Here is a 27,885-nt window from a genome sequence, read left to right as displayed (position 1 = left end):
CAGTGTTAAAGAAAGTACATATTGTATTTTATTACTTTAATTCGAATACAGATGTTTCACGCAATCACTGGGATTTTCATAAGTCCCCTGCCAATTTTTAATACTGTACTAGGAGTTTCATTAGCCTTACACATTAAACACATTTCCTGAAGATCCTTGAAAATAAATTAAGTTAATATCATGGACATTATGATTATTAATTTTTTGTCTGTACTTCAATTCATGCCCTAAGCATTGTGCATGGGTTTGCTAGTATCACAGTCTAGTATACACAGTCACGAAGCTTGAGTTGTTGAGAGTACTAGGTAAAATAGACTGTGCAGGTACTATTTCACATTGTCTGTAATGAGGCGATAGTAGTGATCCCAGTGGTTAGCAACTATCTACGGATGCATATTTACTACGTATTGAGCTTCGTGACTGTATATACTAGACTGTGCTAGTGTGTTGCCACTTTTATTTCAAACTACTCTCTTTCCAGCTAAAGACTGAAGTAAATGTAAATAAATGTACGTGGCATAACGGTTCCTGATTGGCTATTGGACGCACAACGCCTCCAAACTCATGCTTGTCATCTTCTTCCTCACATTAAAATAGTTCCTTCTAAAATAATAAAATGTATAATATACATGGAATACGAGTGAATTAAACATGCTTATAAGAACACTTTCTTACGATTTAAACAACATGTTTATATTAGTAGTTTCAGACATTGCATGTTAAATCATTGTAACGTATATTATGGCAACGCGCATGCGCAATAGGCATTAAATCCCTCCCAAGGTGACTTGCAGCTTCACAGAGCACATCAGCACAGCTGGTATAACACAGTGCGAGATTCAGTGTTGCCAACCGCAAATAAATTTCTGTAGAATTAAAGAAATTCTCTACTCTTCAAAGAATAACATTTAATCACGAAACTACAGAAAAAGAAAATCTACTATTCCCAGTAGAGAAATAATAAATATTAACCCTCTGTGAGCATTTTACTGGTTAGTTCAATGAATGTGTTGAAATGTTGTCTGCAATATATCAGACGGTGGCTGCCCTGCGTGCTTGCTTGCTGAAAATAATGTGCCCTGGTGGCTGCTTTGGTAGCTAGCTTGCAATTGCAGAGTAATACATTTTGGTTTTGTTTACGTCTACTTCAATCTTTAGTTGGAAATAGTTTACTTCAAATTCCCTTCTCTATGTCATAACACATTCAGTAACAATGGGAATTCTGTGGAAGTCACAGCCATTCAGGTGCAAAAGGAAACAGGAAATAGAGTCCCACATTTTCGTGACCTCAGCATTATGCGGAGGTAATGTAGTAAAATCCAGTAACATTAAAAATAACTCAATCGTTAATTTCTTGACTGACTTATACAACAAAATAAAAAGTGTGAATGTGTAATATTATTTTACATGTAAATGCAACTCACGTAATAACAAATGCATACAGTTGCCAACTTAACATATTACTTCTCAAAAGTAAAGGATACTTTCAATAGAAAGAGTCAATACAATGTCTACACACAAACTGCATTATACAGAAGTAATTCATTGATAAGACAATAAAAATAATACAACACAGGCAAGAAAGATAAATACACTGTATTTACTTCAACACCCCGAGCACTTTTTTTCCCGAAAAATTCTCGTCAAAAAGTGGGATCCATGGTTTATTCCAACTGACCCTATTTTTTTTTTCATATTGCTACTACCACACATCCCACGCATGCATCGAATGCATCTGACGTATCATTCTATGTCTGTTCTGTTGTGGGTTTCAGTATTCAACAGAGTTCTTACGTATAAAAGGAGTACAAAAGGCATGTAGTTGAGATCATTCACGGTCCTTGAAAAAGTAAAAATAATAGGGAAGCTAAAGAACATGGAAATCGTACCACAGGTGCAACTGTATGCAATTTGGTGTGAATGAAAGCTGCGTCAGAGATTGGAGAAAAAAAAAAAGAAATGTTGTTACAATTCAGTAGAAGTAAAAGAGCACTTGTGGACAAAAACCTAAACATTCTGAAAACGAAGAAAAATTAATGGAGTATAGTAATGAAAAGAACCAATTTAGCTATGCTGAACTGAACTGAAAGTGTCAACTGAAAGTGAACTTTAAAGTCAGCCATGATTAGACTGTAAGATCTTTTGTAAGACATGACCTAATCATTAGAAGGAAAACCACCCATCCCAGTGACTCCCGGCCACATACAAGGAGAAAATACTTGTGTTTCAGAAATCACGAGAACAGAAGAAAACTGCCACTGTATGTGAACCTGAAAAGGAAGACACTTCCTAAACTTTCAATAAATTATCATACAAAATACTACAATTTGTAATATTCACGTGACAATGCCAGTGGACATTATACAAGCCCCTGATCCTGCATGCAAAACCATTGAATACCTCCAACATGTCGAGACTGATATTTGAGCTGCCTAAACAAAAATAAATGGCTTAAATCAGATACCCTGTACATCCCACAGGGAAAATCAAGCAGCTGAATGCTGAACTGCTCTGCAGCTGGCTCTGCTATATTTCATATTTCACCCTCACTGACAGAAAAGAGTTTCAAGAATTGTGGCATCTCAAATACCCTTGATGGGACAGGAGATGATACTGTTTGGGACATGGATTAGGAGACCAGAAGTCTACTAGTGATGCTAATATTGCGTGGTTTCCATTTTACAGGTCTCCAAAACTACAAATGGAACAAACATGGAAAATAATTGTCAATGCTGTGAATGTCATCATTAATATGTTTGTATCTCTGGAAAGCTGTTTTTTATCTCACAAAAGTTAAGGTGTGCAGTTTAGCCTATTCGAGAGTGTGGAATGTTCAAGTAAATACAATAGCACATTATCACTCTAAGCACTATCATTGTGGTATAAAATATGGAGCCCATGGCATTAATACAATGTACTGTACAGTAACAAACCATATACAGTACATATAGCTGCAAAAACACCTCGTTCAATCTATAGTAGTAATTTTACTGAAATTTTGGTCATGAGTAAATTTAAACATTTCTATTTGTAATTAAACATACGATCTCTGATGATATACATATTACTTCAACAATATATGAATCTTTAAATTTGTTACCATTAAAAATTACATCTGATTTGTCAAAAGTAGCTATAATAGTAATGATCATCTATATCCATAGGGAATAGCTATGAAAACATTTCATATTCATACATAGTTTTAATTTTTACAGTACATCAGATATGAAATACATTACGTTGATAATTTTGTTCCGGTCCTTGTACTTCGAGGTAATTTTAAATATAGACTATATGCTCACGAAATAAGTTTGCATTATTTTAAACTTATTTGAGGAGCTGATCTAAGTTCTACGGAATACAACAAATGACATGAAATGAGCTTAACAAATTTTTCTCAGTGGTACATACTATTGTTTCTTGTTGCTTTACATTTTATACAACTGTACAATAGTTCATGAGAGCAATGTCTTCTGTGCTTATCTAGATATATTACTTCTTATTTTAGGCAGTTTCTAGAAACTTGTACTTTCAGCACCAGCAGTTGTTTGAATTGTCTGACACAGAATTTGTAGACTCACGGGTGATGGATATAACATCAGCACGATGCAGGGATTCACTTGGACTGTTTCCTTGACGCAGAGGTGGAGGCATCATAGGACGGTGATTCTTCAGCTTATGAGCTAATGTCAGGAATATAGCTTCTACATTGTCGCATTCTGTTTCATCTCGAGCAGATGTTTCAAACAACTGAAATTAATGACAATGTTATAAAGAGAATGTTTACCCACTACTAGTCAGTTAACAGCTTTTCAACGAAAAAACTTATGTTCAACTTTGACTGATTTTGTGAAATTTTTGGTGGTACATCATTTTGTGAAATTTTTGGTGGTACATCATTCAACTACTGTTTCACATTTGTCATCACGGATGCTTTAGCAAAGAAGGGCAGCACTGCTACTTACAGACCTGTTACTAAATCTACGTGAAAAGATTTATTAAATCTACATACTTAGACTTCAACAAACAAAATCTGATAACACAATCTCATGGGAAAAAATGTAACTCTCTGCATCATAATCCACAGTTAATTCCTGATTTACCACGAAAATCGTCTGTCGCTGCATTTAGATTGACAATAGGCCATGATTGTTTGGCCAAACACCTGATAGAATTGGAATATATCAGTCCCCTAACTGCCCATTGTGCAACTCAAACCAAGAAATGGATTCAGAACACCTCAAAATCTGTGCTTCAGTGGCTGGCCATGATAATATCTTTGAAAAATATTGGAGTGCAAGAGGTCAAATGACTTCACTGTCAAATGCCTGGCATTAGAAAACAACAACAACATTTGTCATCATAATTTCGCAGAACATATACCGAATATTTTCACAGACAAGCTGAGATATAAATTTCGAGCACAATATAATGTTTTTAGATTATATTTGTCCTTTAAGGAGATCACCAAACTACTGACCGTCAAGGGGAAAAGTGAAGGCAGGATAGTGATAAAATCCTTAAAAAATACAAAATTTCTAATGCTATGAATGGCACAGAGGACAATTTGTTATGGAATACTGACAAGGTAGAAACTGACTCACTATATTTAGAATGGAACCCATATGATGACACTGTCAACAGTGGAAGTCAGGATGTACTTGCAGAGCTCTTTGCTTTGGACGATGAATGTTATTTGTTGTATTTTATAATGATTTTAGTGTTGAATTTTAAGGTGTATTTTTTTTTTGTATCTGCCATAACTTATAAAAAAAGCCCCCAGTTTTGTAGTTTTTTAATGATTCAACTAATATCCTATCTGCAGAAACATATGGTAAACAGCCAGTTTATGCTTGTTGTTAAATCAGTTAATATCTTGTCTTAAAAAAAATATTAACAATATGCTGAACACTCGCATTATTTAAAGGAATTTGTGATATTTTGTCACTATGACAAAGCCTTATTTTGAGTTGTATGCGATAAAATGTGTCTTACGACAAAAAAAAAAAAAAATGCAGCAGGAGCAGCAGTGGCTGCAGTAGTAGCAGATATAGTAGTAGTAGTAATCACCACCAATACCACTCAAATTAATCTCTCACTATAATCTTTACGAATCATGAATGTCACAATGATCATCACACACTTCAAGGATTCAGTTTTTTGGTCTCACTGTAGAGGGGATTTTTAACCGACATTGGACATAAGTAGTAGGGGTTACTACTCGTGTGATGCAAGGCCACCACAGAACAAATATAAAATATGGGATACATGGCTTGTACCTTAGGAGTGTGCCGTTTTAGTTTCGGCACACTATGTTCATTTCTTTCCTTTCCTTTTCTTTCTTTCTTTCCTATTCTTATTATTTTCTTTTTATTATTAGTTACCCTCGCCTTTCATAGGTGGCTTCACTTCTTCTCCATTTTTAGTCTTTATTTCTCCTTTAGATAGCTTGTTTTATTTCCGCCATTATTGCTCTCATTTTCCTCACGTATAAGGAGCGAATTTAAGTGATCACGTGTCTTGGGAAGCGACTTGTTGAGGAAGATTGGATGACAGGTGGGGAGAGCTGTGGGTTGGTGTTACGACTATCCATGAGGGAATCACAGATAACCCAGTTCGGGAGGAATGTGGAGTGCTGAAGTCAGGGATCGAACGGGGTTTGTGACTTACTACAGGCAGAAATGTAGCCGAGCTGCGGTGATGTATGCTGTGTGTTTATAGAGGTATGAGTGTCGAAGAGAGACCATTGTTGAGTTGGTTTCGAGACTGGCATACCAGAAAGCTAAACAGGTTTTTATATGTTAGTAATGTTAAGTCTGAATAATTTCGAGGGAAAAATTGTTCCGGGGCCGGGTATCGAACCCGGGACCTTTGGTTTAAAGTACCAACGCTCTACCAACTGAGCTACCCGGGAACTCTACCAGACACCGATCCAATTTTTCCCCCTACATCCACAGACCTCAAAGTGGGCTGACAACCGTCAAGCAACCAACAATGAGTGCACATTAACTCCGTGTGACTTAAATTGTGGCTTTCTGTTAACGAACAGTGACGTGTATTATGCAAATCAAGCTTTCAGGTATAACTCTAACCTAACCTAACTCTATACCTGAAAGCTTGATTTACATACTACACGTCACTGTTCGTTAACAGAAAGCCACAATTTAAGTCATACGGAGTTAGTGTGCACTCAATGTTGGTTGCTTGACGGTTGTCAGCCCACTTTGAGGTCTGTGGATATAGGGGGAAAAATTGGATCAGTGTCTGGTAGAGTTCCCGGGTAGCTCAGTTGGTAGAGCGTTGGTACGTTAAACCAAAGGTCCTGGATTCGATACCCGGCTCCGGAACAATTTTTCCCTCGAAATTATTCAAATCAACTTTACAGGGAGTTATACCTGAAAGCTTGATTTGCATAATACACGTCACTGTTCGTTAACAGAAAGCCACAATTTATGTCACACGGAGTTAGTGTGCACTCAATGTTGATTGCTTGACAGTTGTCAGCCCACTTTGAGGTCTGTGGATATAGGGGGAAAAATTGGATTGGTGTCTGGTAGAGTTCCCGGGTAGCTCAGTTGGTAGAGCGTTGGTACGTTAAACCAAAGGTCCCGGGTTCGATACCCGGCCCCGGAACAATTTTTTCCTCGAAATTATTCAAATCAACTTTACAGGGAGTTATACCTGGAAGCTTGATTTGCATAATACACGTCACTGTTCGTTAACAGAAAGCCACAATTTAAGTCACACGGAGTTAGTGTGCACTCAATGTTGGTTGCTTGATGGTTGTCAGCCCACTTTGAGGTCTGTGGATATAGGGGGAAAAATTGGATCGGTGTCTGGTAGAGTTCCCGGGTAGCTCAGTTGGTAGAGCGTTGGTACGTTAAACCAAAGGTCCCGGGTTCGATACCCGGCCCCGGAACAATTTTTCCCTCGAAATTATTCAAATCAACTTTACAGGGAGTTATACCTGAAAGCTTGATTTGCAATGTTAAGTCTATTAGGATTAATAGAAGGAGTTTGATTTCATATGTAGTATGAAAGAATAAGCTGGCATTCGTCAAGGGTTTTACATTGGTTGTGTTTGGTTGTGTAATAGTGATTTCTACTATATCAGACAAGTTGGGACTTGTCTAGCAAGCTACTAATAATTACAAACTATGAGTACAGATGGCGTTACTAGTAAATGTATTGACGAATGCCAGTCCAGTCACCTTTAGTGGCAAGCCAGTGTCGATACGTTGGTGAATTCTCAGTGATTGTACTTAACTGGAGACCTTGGTTCATTTCCATCTTTCTAAAGTGTTATTAATAAATGTTGACAGAGAGTGTTAATGTTTTATATGGAGTGTTTTCTTTGTATCACCTCACCAAAGAGACAGTCGACCCTATCATACCTTTCGACGGCAGGGTAATATTTAATTGTTTAAGTAGTGTTTACTTAATACTTATCATTTTTACCAACTTTACAAAGTAAATAGAGGCCCACCGTTGCAGGAGGAAAATAAAAATAAACGTTAAAATTTCATTTCACATGAATTCTCAGTTAACACAGTCAAGGGGCAAAGTAACGTGCATTCAATTATTCCCTCCGCAACACACTGCCTGCTTGCAAGGATGAAACATCTTTCGCTTTCTTCCACACTCACCCTTGTAGGACTAGACTTGACTCAGCACGAACACGCGAAAGTGAACCTTAAGAACTATAATTGACCTGCAGAGGAATTAGTTGAGTGCACCATATTATTCTATGCAAGGGACTAATTACGTCCATGAAATATTATATAATATAATAATTTTCATAATCATTTCATGTTTTTGTGGCAATGAATACTTACAGGCATGTTATGTATATCAGCAAACCGCTGGGCTGCATTTGTTCTCACGACTTGGGTTTCTTTGCAGTCACATTTGTTGCCAACTAATATTCGAGGAACATCACTTGTCAAGTTGTGACGGTTACACTCCTCAATCCATTGTGACAATGACTGAAAAAATTAAAGTAGAACGAATTGCATAAGATAAAACTGTACAATGGACAGACTACCTACTTTCAAAGATCAAACATTTTAAGCACACTATATACGCTACAAAAATTCGGGTTGTAAGAAGTTTTCAAGATTGCACAGTAAATTACCACAATAACGAAATCCTAGGGACTTCAAATTACTTTGTTATAGTAAAATTTCGTTATATCGAAATAAGACATTTTTCTGAAGAAAAAAGTATGCTTGTTCATTTGTCTCTATTTAACTACGCAGTGAATTCAGCATATTTTGCATGCAGATCTGGAAAATATCCTTCAATTAAATAAAAAGGTGAACTTCCATTGCATTTGAAAAGAAAAAAGTTTAAAGACAGACATAGAAAAATGCGCAAAATTCAAGTTTTATGAAGTTCTTTGTATGGCAAGAGATGTCAGGTTGTTTGGAAAGCCATGCTGAGAGATCAGTGAGCTGTGATTTGAGGTACCATGCTGCAAGATTAGTGAGCTGTGACTAGTAAAAGGAAACTAAATGGGGAGAACAAGGGAATAGCTGCATGGAAAAACTAATACAAAATACAGAGACATCTGCATCATGGGAGACATACAACATTTTTTTAGGATCCCCATCAGTTTAAACATCGATTCAGTGTTCGCAGAAGAATCTTCACCAAGTGTGATATCAGGCTGATAGTCCTGAACTTGTTACATTTCTTGGCATAATTTTTCTTTAGTATTGGAAGCAACACTGACTCTGTAAAACCTTCACGCCATTCGCCTTTCTCATATATTTCGTTGCAAAAAGACAGAATTTTCTTCTTATCTTCACCCAAATATTTCACTAATTCAGTGAGGATTCCATCAATTCCTGTTGCTTTTAGCGAGTAATATCGAGTACCGGTATTGTGTTATGTAAGTGAACGAAATATTGAGCCATACGATAGGCCTGTGGAAGTATAAGAACAGCAATCTTGTCACGTATTCAACACTTTTACCATAAAAAAACTGTTAATGTATATTTACCACCCGCTGCACTCAGGTGACATATGTCTATTATGTTTTCATACGAAATATGCATGTAAGTGTACGTGGTATTCATTCGGTAGATTTGAGTTTAAAGATGTACTTACGATTAGTTTAATATTACCGTCACAAAATGACCTTATTACAGTGAAAACATGGGAAAAAAAGTATTCTAATACTGGTACTATCTTCGATCTCGACACACAGCACTGACGTCTAATTTCTGTTGCGTTATTCCATGATCAAATGGAATTGAAAGATGTAATTACTTAACAAATATACAAGAGACACAAAATTAAGTATAGGTACCGGTATATATATGATTTCATACACTGCATATCCACAATTCCACTCAAGAAATAAACATTTCAAACAAAACTGTCCTTTACACATAAATACTTAGGTCTATAACTGGTAGACATCTATTGGAATGATATCGCAGTGCTGTGAATATCTGGAGAGATAAAAAAAAGCGAAGTTTTCGTAAGGTCTAGAATCAGTGACAGGTTAGGTTTGCTTTGTTTTGGCTTTTCGTATATGTATGCTTTTTAATAAATTTATCCTGGGCCATAGGGAAGAAAGGATGATTTACGCTGAACTAAACCAAAGAAAGGAATGCTTTTGTAAGCCATGATTATAAAAAAAAAATACATCGGACCCGCGTAATCCAAAATAATGATGCTGTTACTGGATTACGATTAGGTACGTCATCCTTGTATGTGAAAATGTCTAACAAAATCACCAGGCGACAGAATATAAAAAGAAAGGATCTGGGGCTGATTGAGTGAATTTATATAATATAGCTTTTACAGTGATCACATCGTGTCTTTAGAGTAGTGTGCTAGAATTTTGAGGTTATTTTCAATAATCAAAGTGTTTTTTTTTTCTCTCTTTCTCCATTGTGTGATGTATAACAGAGATCGAAATTTCACCCTGGTACTTTCTACTCAAATATAAATACTGACCTCACAGTTTTTCTCCCACAAGCTAGTACCATATATCCTAATTACTCTGTAGGCCTATCTCTTTCAGGAACGGTCGTTAACTTCTCAAGTAACTTAGGCTACATTACCATGAAGTTAAATTTTGGAAATGTATTACCACAGTTTAGTATACACAGTCACGCAGCTTGAGTTGTTGATGGTACTAGGAACAATAGACTGTCTGTGATGAGGCGATAGTAGCGATCCTAGTGGTTAGCAACTATCTATGGATGCATATTTCGTACGTATTGAGCTTCTTGACTGTATAAACTAGACTGTGGTATTACTGTACTTACATTAAATGATGACATCTTTGTTACATCATACACTACAACAACAGCATGGACGTTACGGTAATAATGTTGGACCATTGACTTCCTAAATCGCTCTTGGCCTGCAGTGTCCCATAGTTGCAGCTGTAATTCATTAAAACAACGTTGTTTAACATGTAAACATATTATTTTTCACTCATTGCACACTACTGACTGCCCTACTCACTTTTATTTCTTCTCCATTTACTTCAACAGTCCTTTCTCTAAAGTCAACTCCGATTGTTGCTTCAGACTTGTCAAGGAACTTGCCTTCGCAAAACCTGTATGTTAAACATGTCTTCCCCACATTTGAATCGCCAACAACTATTATTTTGAACACTCTTTTATTCCTGTCTGAACCAGTACTATTAATCTGACTTTTATTCGCCTCTGTTTTAGGGCTAAGCTTATTTACTTTTTTTTCTTTAGGTTGAGACATTTTCTACTGTAAGCCTCTTCTTCCCTTTACGAGCAATACAAAACAGACGTACACATTTCGATGATTATTATAAACAATATATGGTAGGAATAATGTATATGTAATTCGCAAAAATTAATCATTCAAGTTTTAAAGGGCATGTAACTATACACGTGGAGAACTCAAAAAAATACAATGGAATTAACCTCTACTACACTGTATAGAGAGAATTATGAATGTTCGATGCTGCAAAGTATAGAATCTAAAAACTGCATTCACGTCACACAGAATTTGGAGCACTTCACACGAAATAAATTAATATAATATATATTTCAGCCTTATAATTATACTCCTTAACGTTTTCCTCGGACAAAGGACTATTCAACTAGCTAGTACCATAACTCTCAGACTTGATTACACTATTTGGAAGTTCTCAAAGAAACTTTATAATATTCATACAGCATAATTCCGAAATTTGAAAACGTTCAAACTTTGCTGCAATAAATCAAGTAAAAGAACTAACTACTTGATTTGTTAACATCATTTCCACTAATAAACAAATATCCCCCCCTTCTTCCTTCTGACTTCGGCCATCTCGATCCAGATGATGATTAAGCTACCTTGCTCTACATGATTAAGATGGCCGTGGTAAAATTTAATACATGATTTTTCCAATGACATTGCATGGTTAGGATTTTTCTTCTGTGCTTATAACAATATTATTAATTAGTTTTATTCATCTAGAATATATTTATAGTTCCCATTTATAATATGTTCATGAATTTTCAGTCTCTCATTTGACTTTTTATCCTCTCAGGACTGGACAGTTAATTTTTCCTACTCCTCTTGTTTTTCACCACCTATAGTATACAGAGACCAGTGTTGTCAGACTACTGATTTTGCTGATTTGCAGTGTCTAAATTTTTTTTTCTAGAAATCTACTGATCTGCTTCTGAAAATCGAAAAATTAGACAACTCACCTGTTCTTTGTCCTTTAGCAGGTTATTTTCGAACAAAACCTTTATTAAAATGCAATACCTGCATTACCTACATGTTGCAGGCAAGGCTTCAAAAGATTTTCAATGTTCCTATTCCCTTAAACGCGCACGCATAAAGATTCCATAAAACCAAGAGGGCTATATAATCAACAGTGAAACCATTGGCCACTTCTTGCTAGCTGGGAATGTCTAAAAAAAAGGACACCTCTCTCCTTTGATGTGTTGCAGGTCACAGGCCGATTTTCTTAAAAGTTTTGTAGAAAGTTTTCTTAGTCCCTATTCCCTTAAACAAGCACACACACAGGTACCATAAAACGTGCCGAATTATTCTTAAATTATTACTTCGTTGGAAATGCTTTCTCCATTAAATTTCCAACATTTGAATTTTCACAGCAGACAGTGTGACAATAATAGAGTGTTAGAACAATGTACCGGTATAATATGATGCTCTCACTCTTTTCTTCACCCCATATTGCCTCAAAAGATAAATTGTTAGTATCCGAAATTAAAATAGGATATAGGCAAAGTTATAAGTTATATCTTGAGTTTGTTTTTTTACCTATTTTCAATGTTCTGGAACATACAATCGCAAAGAGAATAGCCCCAAATTCACAATTTGAGTCTCAGTGTTGTTTCCATCTTGCGAACTATCCTAGCTTGATTTTTCATTTTTTAAATTTCATTTATTGTATTCCATAGATCTTACATTAGCATTGAAGCTGTAAGATGTGGAACAAGTCAAAATTTTACAAGATTATAATTTTTTGGCAATATGAAGTGAGGCCGAGGATTCGCCACAGATCACCTGGCATTCGCCTTACAGTTGAGGAAAACCTCAGAAAAAACCCAACCAGCTAATCACGCCAAACAGGCATCCAACTCAAGCCCGAACGCAGCTCCAGATCAGCAGGCTAGCGAGTCTGCCAATTGAGCTACGTTGGTGGCTCTACAAAAAATATACTGGTATATAACAAGCAGATGATTCAATTTACAAACCTAATCAATTGAGCTATAAAGATATAATAGCCTACATAGCAACTACATTAATTAAATTTAAAATCCTGTCCACCTGAACCACTTGTATAAACAGCAACAAATTTAACAACTTCTTTTTTTAAATTTTGCAAGTTAAAAAAATTAGGTTTTTTTAAAGACAGAAAGAACGATCATTCAACACAAAACACTCTAGCTTTTTAATATCTCGGAAACAAAATGCAAAAATAAACAATTCAATCAGTTCAGATATACATGACACCACTGGCTGTAACATAGATCAGCCTTGTCAATTAATGCCCTTAGGCAAATAATTAGAGTCCAATTGCCAATGGTCACTCAATCACCATACCGACTAGCGGCCGAAGAATAAACCGGTACTTATCGCTGGGACGCTCTGTACATTTGTCATAAAATGGAATAGACATTTATGAAATAAATAAAACTGAGATATTTACAAAGATGATATATTCTTGTTTACATTTCTTTATTATCTTATAATTTAATACGTATTCTTGGTGTGAAAAATATTTATTTAAAACATAAATTAATATTTTCAGACCTATATCTGAGTTTCTGTTACTTCTCTGTTGTACATAATAATAAAAATAATTTCATTCATACATCTTACTATATATTCTTTTGTTTACAATAAATAAACTAGTTGAAGTGTTAAAAAGTTAAAACATGACTGGAAGTACCACAAATTACTCATATCTCTTCACAGAGAGAAAAAAAAAATTACTAATAAAGTACAGTTGATTTCAACAATACTGAAAAAAAAAAAAAAAACTAATAAAGTACAGTTGATTTCAACAATACTGAATTTAGTCTCATGTAACATTTTGGTCATTATCCAATATCCCAAGTTCAGTTTTGCGCTGCTTTCCAATGATGAGCACTTGACAACTAAGTCACTGGCTCTTCTCAGCTGGTCTCATCCATTTTCCATTAGTATACTTCGTACTAGTACATAATTAAGGCCTTAAAATAACAAAGACGCTAAGAGGCGGATATAAGAAATAGAGTTATTTGGTGCTACAAAGACCTATAGAATACTGTCCAGACATATATCCAGCGGCAGTTCCTCTATATGAGCACAGGAGCACGTGAACACCTTAAAAACCAACAATAATCATACATATTACTGTATTAATATTATTACAGGTACATCTATTACTTTCCAACGTGCAATGACGTTCCTACATTTTTTTTTGTCTCGAGAGAATGTCCCTTTCGTGTGACGTGTGTCTTTAAACCTCCATTGGACACGTTGACAGCAGCTCGCACAATTTTTCTCTAGCAGGGGGAAGTAGCCTGAGGCGAGAATATTTTCTGGTTTGTTACAATGGTTACAATAGCTCTGGCTCGCACAAGTCTTAACGTGCTAGTGACAGAGAAACAGAGATGCTCCATCTCACTTGGGTCTGGCATCGTGTTCCTTTCTCCCTCTTTCCTCGTTTTCTCTCTTTACTCTTTCTTTTGAAAATACTGTTATGGACGGGGGCTGATTCTGTTGTCTTTTGTTCAGCAAAGTAAGGAAAATACAAGCTCCATTGGTGCATATTGAAAGTTGAAACAGTAATACAGTACTTGAAGTTTGGAGACGGACGTGTGTGAGATTGTGAGTGTATTAAATGAAAAGAGAATTAAAACATTCCTCCGTAACACCATGACAGAAAACCGTTTAAATACATTGACTATGTTGGCAGCGGAAAAAATAACTTGTTAACAACATTAGAAACTTCAGTAATAGTTACTGATAAGTTTGTGTCACTCAAAACTAGGCGAATGGAGTTTCTCTACAAATAAATCCAGATCTTCAACACCATCTACAACAGCAGTGAAGGTGAGTCCTATGAATTAGTTTTACTCTACTCTTTTTTAATGGTTTTAATTTTGGTTTTATATGCGTAGATTTGATGCATGCATATTAGAACTCGTTTATCTCTGTCTGTGACTCAGCTATACGAGAATATATGTGTGTTCATTATTCATATTTTTTTGTGAACACCCATCCAAGAAAGACACGAGCCGCCACTGCATATACCGGTCACAGGTTGAACTACTTAGATGTCTCATGGCATGTGCCCTGATTGATGTGACCTAAAACGGTACATAACATATATCAATGCAAAAATCTCAATTTCGAAAAAAAAAAAATGGCACTTAGCACCTTTGATATTTCAAGGCCTCAGCTGTGTAGTTACACACACTGGATTGTTGACAAACAAGGCTCTTATGTCTCTGCAATTGTTGTAAACATCAGTTATTCGAGAGTAACAGAGTGCCTGAATATAGAATTTGTTTTAATGAGAAAAAAAATTTGTTGCAGATATTTTGAATATGTACTAAAACATTAAACGAGGGACAATGAATAATAGCCAGAAAGAAAATAAGAAAATAACTTGCTACAATCCACAGCATACAGAGATTTCCATTAACTGAATACCCCCTCACCCGAAATAAGAGTATATGGTATGTTTCCCTATATACTTAGAACCTTATTCCGGAGGTGGGTATCAATTGTAACCTTGTGAAACAAGAGAACTATGCGAATTTCAAAATCAAGATGCAGTCAGTATGATAACAGAGTGGTTTCATGTATTTATGGTTACAAGAAAAGCAACAGATGGACAAAGTGTTACCAGGAGTTTATGCAATTAGAATGTTAGTATGGATTTTTCCAAATGTACATAGTACAAGAATTTAGTGATATTTGTAACGAATAGTCATTTCCACTGACGGTCTCCACATTTGGCACTGAGATACTTTCATCCATCTCCAGATTTTGTACATTGTATACTGCTTTTATTTTGTGATCACAGAAGAATGTTCGGTAGACCAGATGTTCACATTGTAAGAAGTATTTTTACTAAGATCATATTTTAATTGATTTCATATGTCTACTTTAGATTAAAATTAAATCTGACTTTATTGAATCAAACTATTTCATCTCGCAACTCTATTTCAATATTCGCAGGGTCTCTTGTCAATATCAATAGGCTACCTCTTGTTTTCTACAAAAGAATCTAAGAACTTGTAAAAACACATTTTCTGGGAATGGCGAAATGAAATAATATTCATTCCATTATTTTGTACTTTCTTGACTTTGACATTAAGTTTTAAGTACCAGATGACTTTGCTACAAAAGCTGGTTGTTCATATAATCTTACAATCAGAGATTGTACTCTCTTACTAAACTGGCAAACTTATGATATTCCTTTTATCTCAAACATTTAGGAATACTTCATTGTTCTATATACACTTTTAACATTTACATAATCACTCATTAATTTTACAACTTCTTTACCGTGTTAACTTTTAGGAAATTATGTAGGTTTTGAACAATGAAGAATAACTCTTCGAAACTAGTCAGCCAGGTAATTTCCTAGAAGTTAACACGCTAAAGAAGTTGTAAAGTTAATCAGTGATTTAGGAATACTTAGGTTGGGGCAATGAGAAAGATGTCTAAGCAACCAGCAACAACTACCAACAACTGTGAATACAAGAACCAAGAAGGAACAATTTCCAACACCACTGTCACTTATCCACTTCCTGATTTCAGTAACCTCAAGTGAATTTTAACATAATAAGTTTTAATTATTTTCATCAGAGTCAGAACTAGTAATGCAATGATTTTGAATATGGCTGAAACAGATAATAATAAATAGCTGGCAATAAAATTATAAGAAAATAATTACGAACTGAATGTTTCGAATTATTTAGCATCTTTTCTGTAAATAAGATAGAACATAAAAAATAAAATATGTTTAAAATTTGTGTGCATAGGAAGTAATGCAAATATCTGGCATTTTCCTCCATAAATAATTGATGATAACATACATTATTTAAAATAATGATAACATATACTATTTAAAATAAACAGCCAATGATTTTAAATTTCATTAAGTAATATTAATATATAATCATTAATTATTTTCAGTACTTCCGCAAAATTCAATGGGAAAGCACAAAAATTCTGTATCTGATATTTATCAGTTCAAAGAAACTCACTCATTCCTACACACTAGGCTGATGCCTGTGACACCCTCTCAGGAATACAAAGAGCCCCAAATTGTCACTGTTATTTGCTGTTATGACATTAAAATGAGAGGGGACGGCTTTCAATTTATAAGGGATTAAATAAGGATTAATTGTGACAACTAAATATAGCTATAATATCAGTTCAACATTAATATACGACTGAACACACATGCCTGGATGAATGACATGTGAGGGCACAAAATGTAAATAATGTATGTTGTATTATCAGAATCACTTACAGTTTTTTACCCAGAGAATTTTATAAATCCAAACATTTGATCTGTTGCTAATGATTAACAATGATAGTAGGCTAACTGTATAAAAGAAGAAAATAAATTATATAAGAATGGGTGTTTGTTCCTGTATGTACTTGTATCAAAATTTTGAGATAACTCGATACTAATGAAATAAATATAACCAAATGGTCTAGGGATATTTTTTTGTCTTACTGTTGTCATTGAGACCAATAAATCAACAAGCTTCTATTCTATTTAGTTTTTAAAATAAAAATTAGTAAACAACCGTCTGATAGAGAAGGTACCTATTAGAACAGGAGTAAGACAGGGAGACAGTCTAAGCCCGATCCTCTTCAATATTATTATGGATGAAATTGTAAAAGAAACTAAGAAAGCAGCCCCAGGATATAAATTAGGAAAACAGGAAATCAAAATAGTATGTTATGCTGACGATGTAGTTATTCTAGCTGAAAATGAAGACAACCTACAAAGATTACTACATAAATTCCAAACAACAGATGAACAATTCAACATGAGAATATCATTCGACAAAACTAAATCACAAACAATTTCAAAGCAGCCGCTAAGGTGTAAATTGGCAGTTTATAATAAACCAGTAGAACAAGTAATGAGCTTCAACTACCTAGGAACAAAAATAACAAGTAACAAGAACCTAGACGAAGAAGTAAGAGAACAGATGATCAAAGCTAACACAATATCAGGATTCCTAAGAGATGTCATTTGGAAGAATAAATTTATGACCATAGAAAGCAAAATTCGAATATACAAGACATGTGTAAGACCAGTTCTAACGTATGCAACAGAAACCAGAGCAGAAACAAAAAAAAAAACTGAAAAGATGATGACAACAACAGAGATGAGAATGCTCAGGAGTGTTACAGGATACACAATATATGACAGACAAACAAATGAAGAAATTAGAAGAAAAACAAGACGTGGCAAAATGGATTAAAGGAAGAAGAAAAGGATGGAGAGATCACATTTCAAGAATGTCAGACGAACGACTTCCAAAAATCGCAATGGTAGGAAAACTAGACACCCCAAGACCTTTGGGACGACCTCCAAAACGTTGGAGAGAAAGCTGGTCACCATAAGAATAAGGCAATGTTGAAAAAGACAGGATTTATCCTACAATACGAAGAAGAAGAAGAAAATAAAAATTAACGTGAATGAGGTTTTGACCATGCCAAATTAAATTTGTTATACAATTTATTCTTCAATTTTACTTGAAATACGACTAATTTATGGCTCAGGATCAAAGGTTTAGAAGTACGGAAACAAAATCAACACGAACATTTGGATACAGGCACTATGCAGAGTCATAGGAATGTTGTCTGTACACTGACATTAAATTCATGTTGCTAGAGTTTTGGGAACAACCAAAATGTTACAAGTTCCTTATTACCGGTACATGACATTGCATAAAAGATCACAGTACAAAGTCATACAGTAAGCACAGTAGGGAATCTAGCATAATTTGCTGGAATGAATTTCGAGTGTGCATGTTACAAAACTGGATCTGAATCTCCATATATACAATTTTGCTCACTTTTGCTTCCTTTTTTGAGATAAAAATGGTTTTATATGAAACATTTCATAGCGTGTTTTGGGAATGCCACTGATTGAATTCCCAATATGCTCAGTCAATTTAAGAGAGCAGTGTATTACGATAATAAATGGCTGAAAGAATTTTAGTTTTGTAGTTTAAATGTGTAGAAATTTGATCTGAACAAATGTAACTTTTCGTTCTGGAAATGAATTTAAAATGTGATGTTTGGGTCAAATTTCTGCATATTTGAAGGACAAAACTAAAATTATTCCAATCATTTATTATCATAATACACTGCTCTCTTAAATTGACTGAGCATATTGGGAATTCAATCAATGACCTTCCCAAAACATGGTATGAAATGCTTCATATAAAATAATTTTTATCTCGAAAAGAAAGCGAAATCGTATTAAAGTTTTTTGTTTGAAATATCTCAAAGAATATCCCCTGAAATTAATGACTTTACTTACGGTTCACCTTTATATATAACAAATCTGGCAGGGTTGGCATAATTTAATATTAACAGAGGACATTACTAATTTTTTAACAAATTGAAAGCCATGAAGCAAAGGATTGGCAACATAATCATAATAATCATTAATGCCATATGTAAATATTCTGAAATATTTAGCAACTGACACTAAAGTTCAAGTCACTGGTTGATTCTTATGATGGCAGCATTTTTATTTTAGTTAGGTCTACATAAATACAGTAGAACCTATATTATCCATGGTAATGAAGGGGGTGGTTTGAATAATTAATCGAAAAAATTTATTAATCAGTACGATAAAATTTTCATAAAGTAAGTCCATTAATTCTTGAAGTTTCGTAATTTAAAGCGTCTGCTACACTGCACTGGCATCTTCATATTACACTATGCATTATTATTAACTAATAAACACAATGAAGTGCAATAATACATAACACTTTATCTTTGCATTTGATTAAATTGCACAGAGTTGTAATGCCAATCTCGTATTCTGATGCGAGATGAGCCACAGTTTCTTGCTTTCCCAAACTGCTCAATTATTTGTTCTTTTTTTATATAGATCTACTTAGCACAACAGTTTTCTTTTTGACATCCGCAAAAGACAGTTTGCATAGAGATTATACAGTCTACTTGAACAGTAGGAAAATGACTGAATAGTACATGGGTTTGCAATTGTGTGGAAGTTCTTGGGGTATTAATATCTATTTCTGTTCCTAGCAGCAGCATTCCTACTGTATACTGTGTAACAACAGTAAAAGTTTGTAATAAACGTCTCTAGAAAAAAATGCGTACTAACATAATTTACAGTACTTCATTATTATTGTTATCTTTTTGCTGCAGAAAAAATATGATGAGAAGGAGAGAAAGGCAGTTGGATAATACGCTAATCGGTTGATAGGTTGACAGATAATGGGGGTTCTACTGTACCATATACTGAATACAAATTTTCAATTAAAAGGTTATCCCTAATTCTTGTTTATTAAATATTTCCCTGGTATATGTATTTTACAACACATTAAACCGGCAATAATTTGAGCCGAGTATTGTAATGCTCACAGAGAGCAAAATGTTGTAAAGTGAGCATTCGTGTGCACAGCGAATGCTCACTTTGAATGCTCAGCTCAGAATTACTCCATATTTCATTCTCGTTTGAGATGTTGGATATAGGAGTCGCGAGTGTTGCATTCATTGTTATGGGATGATGTTATTTGCAAAAGAAGAAGGAGAAAAATCAGAAATGATGGTGGCAAGCGAATCTATCTATGGTGCATCGAATTTATGGAATATTTTGAAAAATCAAGAAACCAGTGGTCAATATGTTGTTGTTGTTTTCTAACGCCAGGCATTTGACAATAAGGTCATTTGATCTCTTGCACGCCAATATTTTTCAAAGATATTGTCATGGTCAGCCACTGAAGCACAGATTTTGAGGTGTTCCGAATCCATTTCTTCATTTGAATTGCACAATGGGCAGTTAGGGGACTGATATATTCCAATTCTATGCAGGTGATTGGCCAAACAGTCATGGCCTGTTGCCAATCTAAATGCAGCTACAGACGATTTGCATGGTAAATCGGGAATTACCTGTGGATTTTGATGCAGAGAGTTCCATTTTTTCCCTTGAGATTGTATTATCAAATTTTGTTTGTTGAAGTCTAAGTATGTAGATTTAATACATCTTTTCACAGAGTAATACATAGATTTAGTAACAGGTCTATAAGTAGCAGTGCTGCCCTTCTTTGCTAAAGCATCCACATTCTCGTTTCCCAGGATTCCACAACGGGATGGTATCCATTGGAATGCAATTCTTTTATTGAGTGTTATTAATTGAGAGAGCATTTTGGTTATTTCTGCTGTTTGAGATGGTATGTGTCTAGAGACTATTGATATAAATATAAATATAACATAAATATAAATATAAATATAAATGGTCAATATAAAATTCATTAGAATATTTTCTATTTGCTTGATGTAACTGAGCCAAGAGTTGCAAAAGAAGATCCTGCGTTCAGTTTAATAAAAATCTGTTACATAGAAGGGACTTTATTAATTTTCTCTAAAACCAACTCCATATAAAAGGGTAGTTCCTCTTATATAAACGTAATGAGTGTGTGCACAGAAAAATAGATTGTACCTGTAATTCCTGTGGAAAGTTTTATAAAAATCCGTTGGATTAACTAAAGGGGTAGTTTCTCTTATAGAAATGTAATCAGAGTTTGAACACAAAAAATAAATGCTACTTCAGACCCCTGTACAGAGTTTAATATAAATCTGTTACACAGGGGAATTGTTAATTTTGTCTAAACGCAACCCTGTGAAGGAGGTAGTTCTTCTTACAGACACTAAATCAAAGTTTGTACAACAACAACAACAACAACAACAACAACAACAACAAATGGCTTTTAAGGAACCCACAGGTTCATTGCTGTCCTAACATAAGCCCGCCATCGGTCCCTATCCTGAGCAAGATTAATCCAGTCTCTATTATCATATCCCACTTCCCTTAAATCCATTTTAATATTATTCTCCCATCTACATCTCGACCTCTCCAAAGGTCTTTTTCCCTCCATCTCCCAACTAACATTCTGTACGCATTTCTGGATTCACCCATATGTGCTACATACATATTAATATTGTCCAACTAGATTTGCGTTCTGACCCACTGTGCGACTGAATGATGCAACCGTGCTCACTTGCACTACTCGCTTACCTGTACTGACTTGTAATGTAACACCCAAGGGGATTCGCGAAAAAACCGACAACCAAGTGGAGCACTCATGCTCACATTGAGCAGCTCAGCTTGGCGCTCATTTCCCTGCACTGACTAGCAAATGCTCAGCTCGTCAGTTGCCAAGTTTATGATCAATACAAAATACATAGCGATTTATCAGTAAAATGCTATTATATACACAAAAATTAAAGGCACTTTTTAAATACTCAAAATATGTCGATCGATTATCTCTCTATCAATTATTGTCCACTCGATTCAATAAATTTCATATACTGATAATGAAGGACAGATTATTGATATAGATATCGTAATATTGATTATTAAGTTCTATATTTGATATGGGTTGGGCTAAAATGCGTCGCTCCAGTTTACTCAGCCATTTGCTTTTGAGATCACAGCAGAGTTGGATAGTTATTCTAGTTTTATTGGCAGAGTTGGTTGAATTTGTGAGACACAATTCGTAAAATGGGCGAACAACTGTAACTGCTCATAAAAGTCCAGCAATATTCCATTCACGGACTCTATGCTTCAGACGCTAAGACAGTTTTTTGTAAATTCTGTAATTGCCACGTTAGAGAATAAAGCATTTTCAGAATGTTGTTTGCAAGTATTGTAGACACCAACAAACAATGATGACAGTGAACGTGTTTTATCACAGTATGGTGTTGTTGTTTCACGCAGACAATGTAATTTGAAGGAGCAAACACCGAACTGTTCACAATGTTATCTTTTGAGAAATGAAAGGTAGTAAGCACAACGTTTCCTTTGGAAAGAAGTAGATGCTAATTTGGAAAAAATAGAGGCTAATTTCAGAAAAAATAAATACTAATTTTGATGAAAATAGATTCTAAAAATTCAGGTTCCTAGTTATATGTGACAGGAGTTGAGGTTTAAATGAAAACTTGAAATAATGTTACTGTCTTTTATACAAATAAAATATCTCTATATTTCTTTTAAATTAGGTACATATAGTTTACATGTTTTAAAATATTCCTAGACCATTTGTTTGTATTTACATGTAAAAAAATTTTTTGTATCACATGGAATATTAAGCATTCATTTACACAAGCTTTGTTCCAGTGATTCTTCTCTTCAGATGTATACACAATATCAATTCCTGCAACACACTTCCTGAAGAATCTGGTTTGTATAATGAGTTAGTGTCGTAATGTCATTTGTCATTAGACTGGATTGAAACAGGCCACGGTGGTAATGGTGATGACGATAAAGTTGGATGAATAATGTTGCATCAATTTTTGTTCACAGAACTGCACTGAGCCAATAATTCTATTCTATACAAATTTTGCTTTTACAGATTTCTTTCTCTGAAAAAGCTAATATTTTGATCTTTGCAAATCTGTACATTACAATGCTTGGAAAGACAGCTTACTAATCCATTTATTGATTTTTACAATGTAGTTTAATTCCCTTATGCTATAATGGAAAAAAATATGTTCATTGTTATTTCTTTTGAAATCTTTATTCGGATTTTTATCTTCTTTTCCATTCCCTTATCACTTCATCTATATATAAATAGATATTAAACATCAGAATTTTAATTACATATATTTTTTAATGTAGGTCTCAATAACGGAAGTTATCAATGCCAGTTCCAAATCTTGACAAAATATATGGCAGCAATAAAAAGCAAGTTATAAAAAATATATTAATTAATTAGAAATTATCAAGTAATAGCAATCTCAATTCTTATTAATCCAAATGGAGGACATTAACGCAATGAAAAGAACGATTTATACAGACTCAGAAACAGATTTCTCAAGATACGATATCGTCATCATCTGCATGTTAAGTAATAGACATAGTGGTCTGTTACAGTCTACTGCCATCTTCGGAATGGTCGACCCATAGATCTTCTTCCTCTGGGGATGTAGCGTAGCATCTGTTTTGGTATCCTGGAACATTGCATTCTATTCATATGTTGTAACCAATTTTGTCTATAGTTATGGAGATATTCGGCTATAGAGAGTATTTTGAGTTCATAACTATTATCTCATTTCTTTTGTAATCCAAAAGACTACAGTATATCCGAAACTTATTCTCAAAAATCTTATTTCAGGAGTTATGCATTTTTCATCTTGGATTCGTATGGTCCATGCTTCACTGCCATAACAGAGAATGGGTCTTGTCAAAACTTCGTAAACCTTCAATCTTGTATGTTTCTGGACATTCGTTGTTTTAAAAACTTGGTTCATAATTCTGAGGCATCTGTATAATTTTGAATTTTGAGTATTAAATTGCATTTTTCAAGATATGTTAAGATATAACCTAAATATTTAAATGAGTTTACTTGTTTCAATATTGAATTGTTAATACAAATTTTACTTCGGATGGGTAATTTTCCTTGTTTTTGTTTTTAAGATTTCCTTGTTAAAATCTTGTGCAGTAATATTAAGATGGTGAATTGAGTAATGTAGTTCATCTTCTGTGTTAGTGGGAAGAACTTGGTCATTTGCGTACAAGAGGTATCTATGATATTGTTAAACGTACTATGGAGCAGTAGATTATACTGTTGCCAGAATATCAAATTTGTCAAAATTATAATAAAAAAAGCCATAAATTGTATACAGGTAACTAAATTGTCTTTACTGTAAAATATTTTATTCCAGCTCTACAAAACATCAACACGACTGCTGTTGGCATACGGAAGTAAGGTATCAAAAAATCTTACGAACAAAGAAGACTGGTAATGAAATTAATGTTTTGTTGTTTAGTCAACTGTTCAAAGGCAGGTCTGAACCTCACAAGTCATACCAACAAGGCACCTCTCATGAGGCAACTAAGCCAGCAGATAATGGGGTAGGATGGCCAGTTCCTTTCCTCCTCCATTGCATACATCGCTGACTAGTTACATATTACACTAATCAGACTTCAGATGTATACAAACAATATTGTTCTTCCTCTGACACATATCGTCAAGTGAGATGTACAGCCTGATAACAGATGTATATATCAGTCAGAACCTCAATCAGAGGATGAAATAAATGATAAGAATCTTAAGTTACTCACTCTGCGCCATAAGACAGAAAGTGAACGATATTCTGTAAAAAGACTTAGGGCCGGTATTGTAAACGTCGTTTAAACTTTATGTTCAGTTTAAACTGAAGTTTTTCGTTCTGCTTCATATTATAAACCTTAACTACCAGTTAAACTTCAGTTAACTTGATTTTAACTTGATAGGCAGTTCTCTGCCGTTTAAACTGCAGTTCAAGACTCAACATACAAGACGGCAGTTCCTGCAATATACATGGATATTGCAGATGTTTTCCAAGAACTTATGAGTGACGATAAGTGAGTGCTCAATATTACTGAATGACCACGGTGGCCAAGAATTTTTCGAAATAAAGTGCACCACTTTGAAATATACATAAGTTTTAAAACAGATTGAAGCTTTCGAAACAGACAGTTTTAACCTTCAGAATTAGGATTATAGTCCTAATCTTGTTTCGAAAAATTGAAACTCGGATACAACATGCAACAGGAAAGTGAGAGAGTGCAAAAATATGTGAATTTAAAGGTTATTTGAAAAGATAAATAATTTATTTTTTATTTTTGAAAACATTCTGTTGAATCTCTGCATTAGTTACTAGTTGTGTTGCACTATTTTCCCTCTGGTAGTAGGCATACTGAAAACGATTGAAGATTTCAAAGGTGTCCATAAATCTACCATAAACCTATTGCGCATTGTATTGTGTGTGGCAGACAGTCTCCTGGTAAGATTTACTATGGGGCCTGATTTATAAACACACTAATATAATATTACCTAATTTTACTAGACTCATAAAAATAATTTTATTTTTGACTGAATTCTGATTCATAAATATTCTAGACAACACATAAAATACGCACACTAATAATATTACTTCATTATTCAGTTGATTCTGTATGGAGTTACGTCGCGGATGGTCATGCAAGGTTTAGTTTGGCTGCATTGTGTTTGGGAGTATAACGTTGGTAGCCAGCATTAAGAAACTATTTGAGGTTAAGTCTGACAAGCATACTGAAGTACTCGGTATTGGTCCACTTTAGGTTTTTTTTATGATACTCTCTCTGATATCGAAGAACAAAGATGTTTCTTAATGAAGATTCTCCAGGAAAGTTGACTATTTTAAATAAATAGTAAAACTGAACAGTTGCAATCGTCTTCCTTTCTTTTCTAGCAGTAATTTAATACCAATCATATTCCACTACGGTTTAACTTAACCGAGACTCTGTAATACAGCACGTTGAGTTAAACTCACAGTTAGTTTTAATTTAGGTTTAACATAATCTTTAGATTAACCATATTTATAAAACCGGGCCTTAAGAATGCAACTAATTTGGAATTTATTTTGAAATTAGAGTAATTTCGAAACATCATGCTGAGGATGGTGAATAACAGACTTTCAAAACAGCTTTATAACACAAAATATGAGAGCAGTTTAGGACAATCCAGCAAACAATTGAAACTGTGATACACCAAATAGGTTAAGATGTGCAAGGATTGATTGAATGAAAATTACTTTGCCTTTTTGAGATTGGTGATATATTTCACGTCAGCTGGTTCTAGGATGGAACTTGCACTTAAAACCATTTAGGTCCACTGTACACCTTATATGCGATGACTGTCAAAGTCTGATGGCCAGGGTGGCATTCATAAATCCGACGTTGACAGGCATAAAGTCCCATCAGCTACTGATGAGCCTGGAGCCCCAAGTCCTTATAACCTAGATCAGCATCAGAAACCCATACTACCCTCAGACATCAGCCCAGCCTATTTTTACTATTACAGATGACAGAAGAAATGAGGAGGAAGTGGAGAGTATTGGTGGAATGGAAGAGGAAAATGGGAGTACACCGAGAAAAACCCTCTGCAACGTCTGTTTTGTTCACCACAAAAACCAGCCAGATCTGACCAGAGATCGAACCCAGGCCCCCTGGATGAAGATGTGCAAGAATATTGTCAACGAATCTTGTTATTCTATTAGTCCTTTATTTTAAAAGTAAAACATGATCTATTCGACTTGAAAACCTCCAATACGGATATAGTCATGAGTGAAGAATAGCTGTTTCCACATTCCTTCCATTAAGTCCACACTGTACTAAGTTTGTGCAAATGAAGTATAAAGCATTCATGATCCAATCAATTAACTTTTCTTTAGCATGAAGCTATCTCTGAAAGTTTTGACTATGCATTTCTACATTCTGAATTGCTGTACTAAATTTAATAGAAACCTTCTATAACCACACAACGAAAGAAAACAATTTAATCCCCTCTGACGTACATTCTTCATAAAAGTGATGCTTACATTAGCAGAATCTCTGAATTCAATATGGAGGAGGCTGGTGTGAATAAGGATTGTGTTGCTGGGTTGGCTGATTTCCACCAGGCTGTTGCTGCTGTTGCTGTGGTAGCTGTCGCAGATGAGCCACCAGTGCTGGTTGCTGATTTGGTTGCTGGTTTGGTCCCTGCTGCTGCTGTTGCTGCTGCTGTTGTTGCTGCAGCATCATCATTTGCTGCCTCATTCGCTGCTGCTGCTGTTGGAAAATAATACATGAATGTTATGGTTACGTGACATCTTGAGTCTGCTTCAAACGCAATAAAACGAAGCTTTCAATAACTTAAGTACTTTATTTTACTTTACAAGAACACTAATTAACAAAACAAATAAATAAATGCTATGGAAGAAGGTCTAGTCCTCTCTTAACGCAACTATACTTCAAAACTTAGCACTGGAGATCTGTGAATTTATTTTATTGGGTTATTTTACGACGCTGTATCAACATCTCAGGTTATTTAGCGTCTGAATGATATGAAGGTGATAATGCCGGTGAAATGAGTCCGGGGTCCAGCACCGAAAGTTACCCAGCATTTGCTCATATTGGGTTGAGGGAAAGCCCCGGAAAAAACCTCAACCAGGTAACTTGCCCCGACCGGGATTCGAACCCGGGCCACCTGGTTTTGCAGCCAGACGCGCTGACTGTTACTCCACAGGTGTGGACTAGAGAGATCTGTGAACATGAACACTGCATATAAAGACTAATCCAACACCTATCGAAACAAACAATACTCCCAGTTCTACTCGTCCAAAGCATTCCCAAGAACG

At 34.9% G+C, this 27,885-nt stretch overlaps 2 protein-coding genes and 3 non-coding genes across 15 annotated transcripts in view; 2 read left to right on the top strand and 3 right to left on the bottom strand.

Annotated features, from left to right (window-relative positions):
* Positions 1-5: 5 nt before the first annotated feature.
* On the bottom strand, positions 6-11,324 carry LOC138703601 (putative Ras-related protein Rab-33). Its single transcript, XM_069831629.1, has 4 exons — positions 10,486-11,324; positions 10,284-10,403; positions 7,836-7,985; positions 6-3,750 (listed from the first exon to the last, which is right to left on the bottom strand). Exons 1-4 carry the CDS (start codon positions 10,735-10,737, stop codon positions 3,532-3,534), a joined length of 741 nt encoding a protein of 246 aa, XP_069687730.1. The 5' UTR covers positions 10,738-11,324; the 3' UTR covers positions 6-3,531.
* TRNAK-UUU (transfer RNA lysine (anticodon UUU)) lies at positions 5,842-5,914 on the bottom strand. The gene has a single exon. It is a non-coding gene; the product is annotated as a tRNA-Lys (tRNA).
* Positions 6,561-6,633, top strand: TRNAN-GUU (transfer RNA asparagine (anticodon GUU)). Its single transcript has one exon. It is a non-coding gene; the product is annotated as a tRNA-Asn (tRNA).
* Positions 6,847-6,919, top strand: TRNAN-GUU (transfer RNA asparagine (anticodon GUU)). Its single transcript has one exon. It is a non-coding gene; the product is annotated as a tRNA-Asn (tRNA).
* A 1,559-nt stretch (positions 11,325-12,883) lies between the features above and the next one.
* Positions 12,884-27,885, bottom strand: part of kto (mediator complex subunit kohtalo) — a 136,835-nt gene continuing 121,833 nt past the window's right edge. For 9 of the 11 annotated variants that reach the window (XM_069831619.1, XM_069831617.1, XM_069831620.1 and 6 more), the window contains 2 exons: positions 27,088-27,316; positions 12,884-23,694 (listed from right to left, as the gene is read on the bottom strand). In XM_069831619.1, coding sequence (XP_069687720.1) covers positions 27,107-27,316 — 210 coding nt within the window. In that variant the 3' untranslated portion in view covers positions 12,884-23,694; positions 27,088-27,106. Of the gene's footprint in view, positions 27,317-27,885 lie in introns of all 11 variants that reach the window. The other 2 variants (XM_069831621.1, XM_069831618.1) reach the window with 2 other exon arrangements.

Source organism: Periplaneta americana, chromosome 7 (assembly GCF_040183065.1).
Source record: "Periplaneta americana isolate PAMFEO1 chromosome 7, P.americana_PAMFEO1_priV1, whole genome shotgun sequence".
NCBI lineage: Eukaryota > Metazoa > Arthropoda > Insecta > Blattodea > Blattidae > Periplaneta > Periplaneta americana.
The sequence above is the reverse complement of the archived record's forward strand: the minus strand, read 5'-3'. Positions and strand labels throughout refer to the sequence as shown.

Excerpts from the sequence above, each read along its gene's own strand:
- LOC138703601 (XM_069831629.1), bottom strand. The coding sequence starts at position 10,737 with ATGTCTCAACCTAAAGAAAAAAAAGTAAATAAGCTTAGCCCTAAAACA. Across the intron at positions 10,404-10,485 it reads TAAATGGAGAAGAAATAAAA|CTGCAACTATGGGACACTGC; the intron begins GTGAGTAGGGCA and ends AATGAATTACAG. Across the intron at positions 7,986-10,283 it reads CAAAGATGTCATCATTTAAT|TCATTGTCACAATGGATTGA; the intron begins GTAAGTACAGTA and ends TAATTTTTTCAG.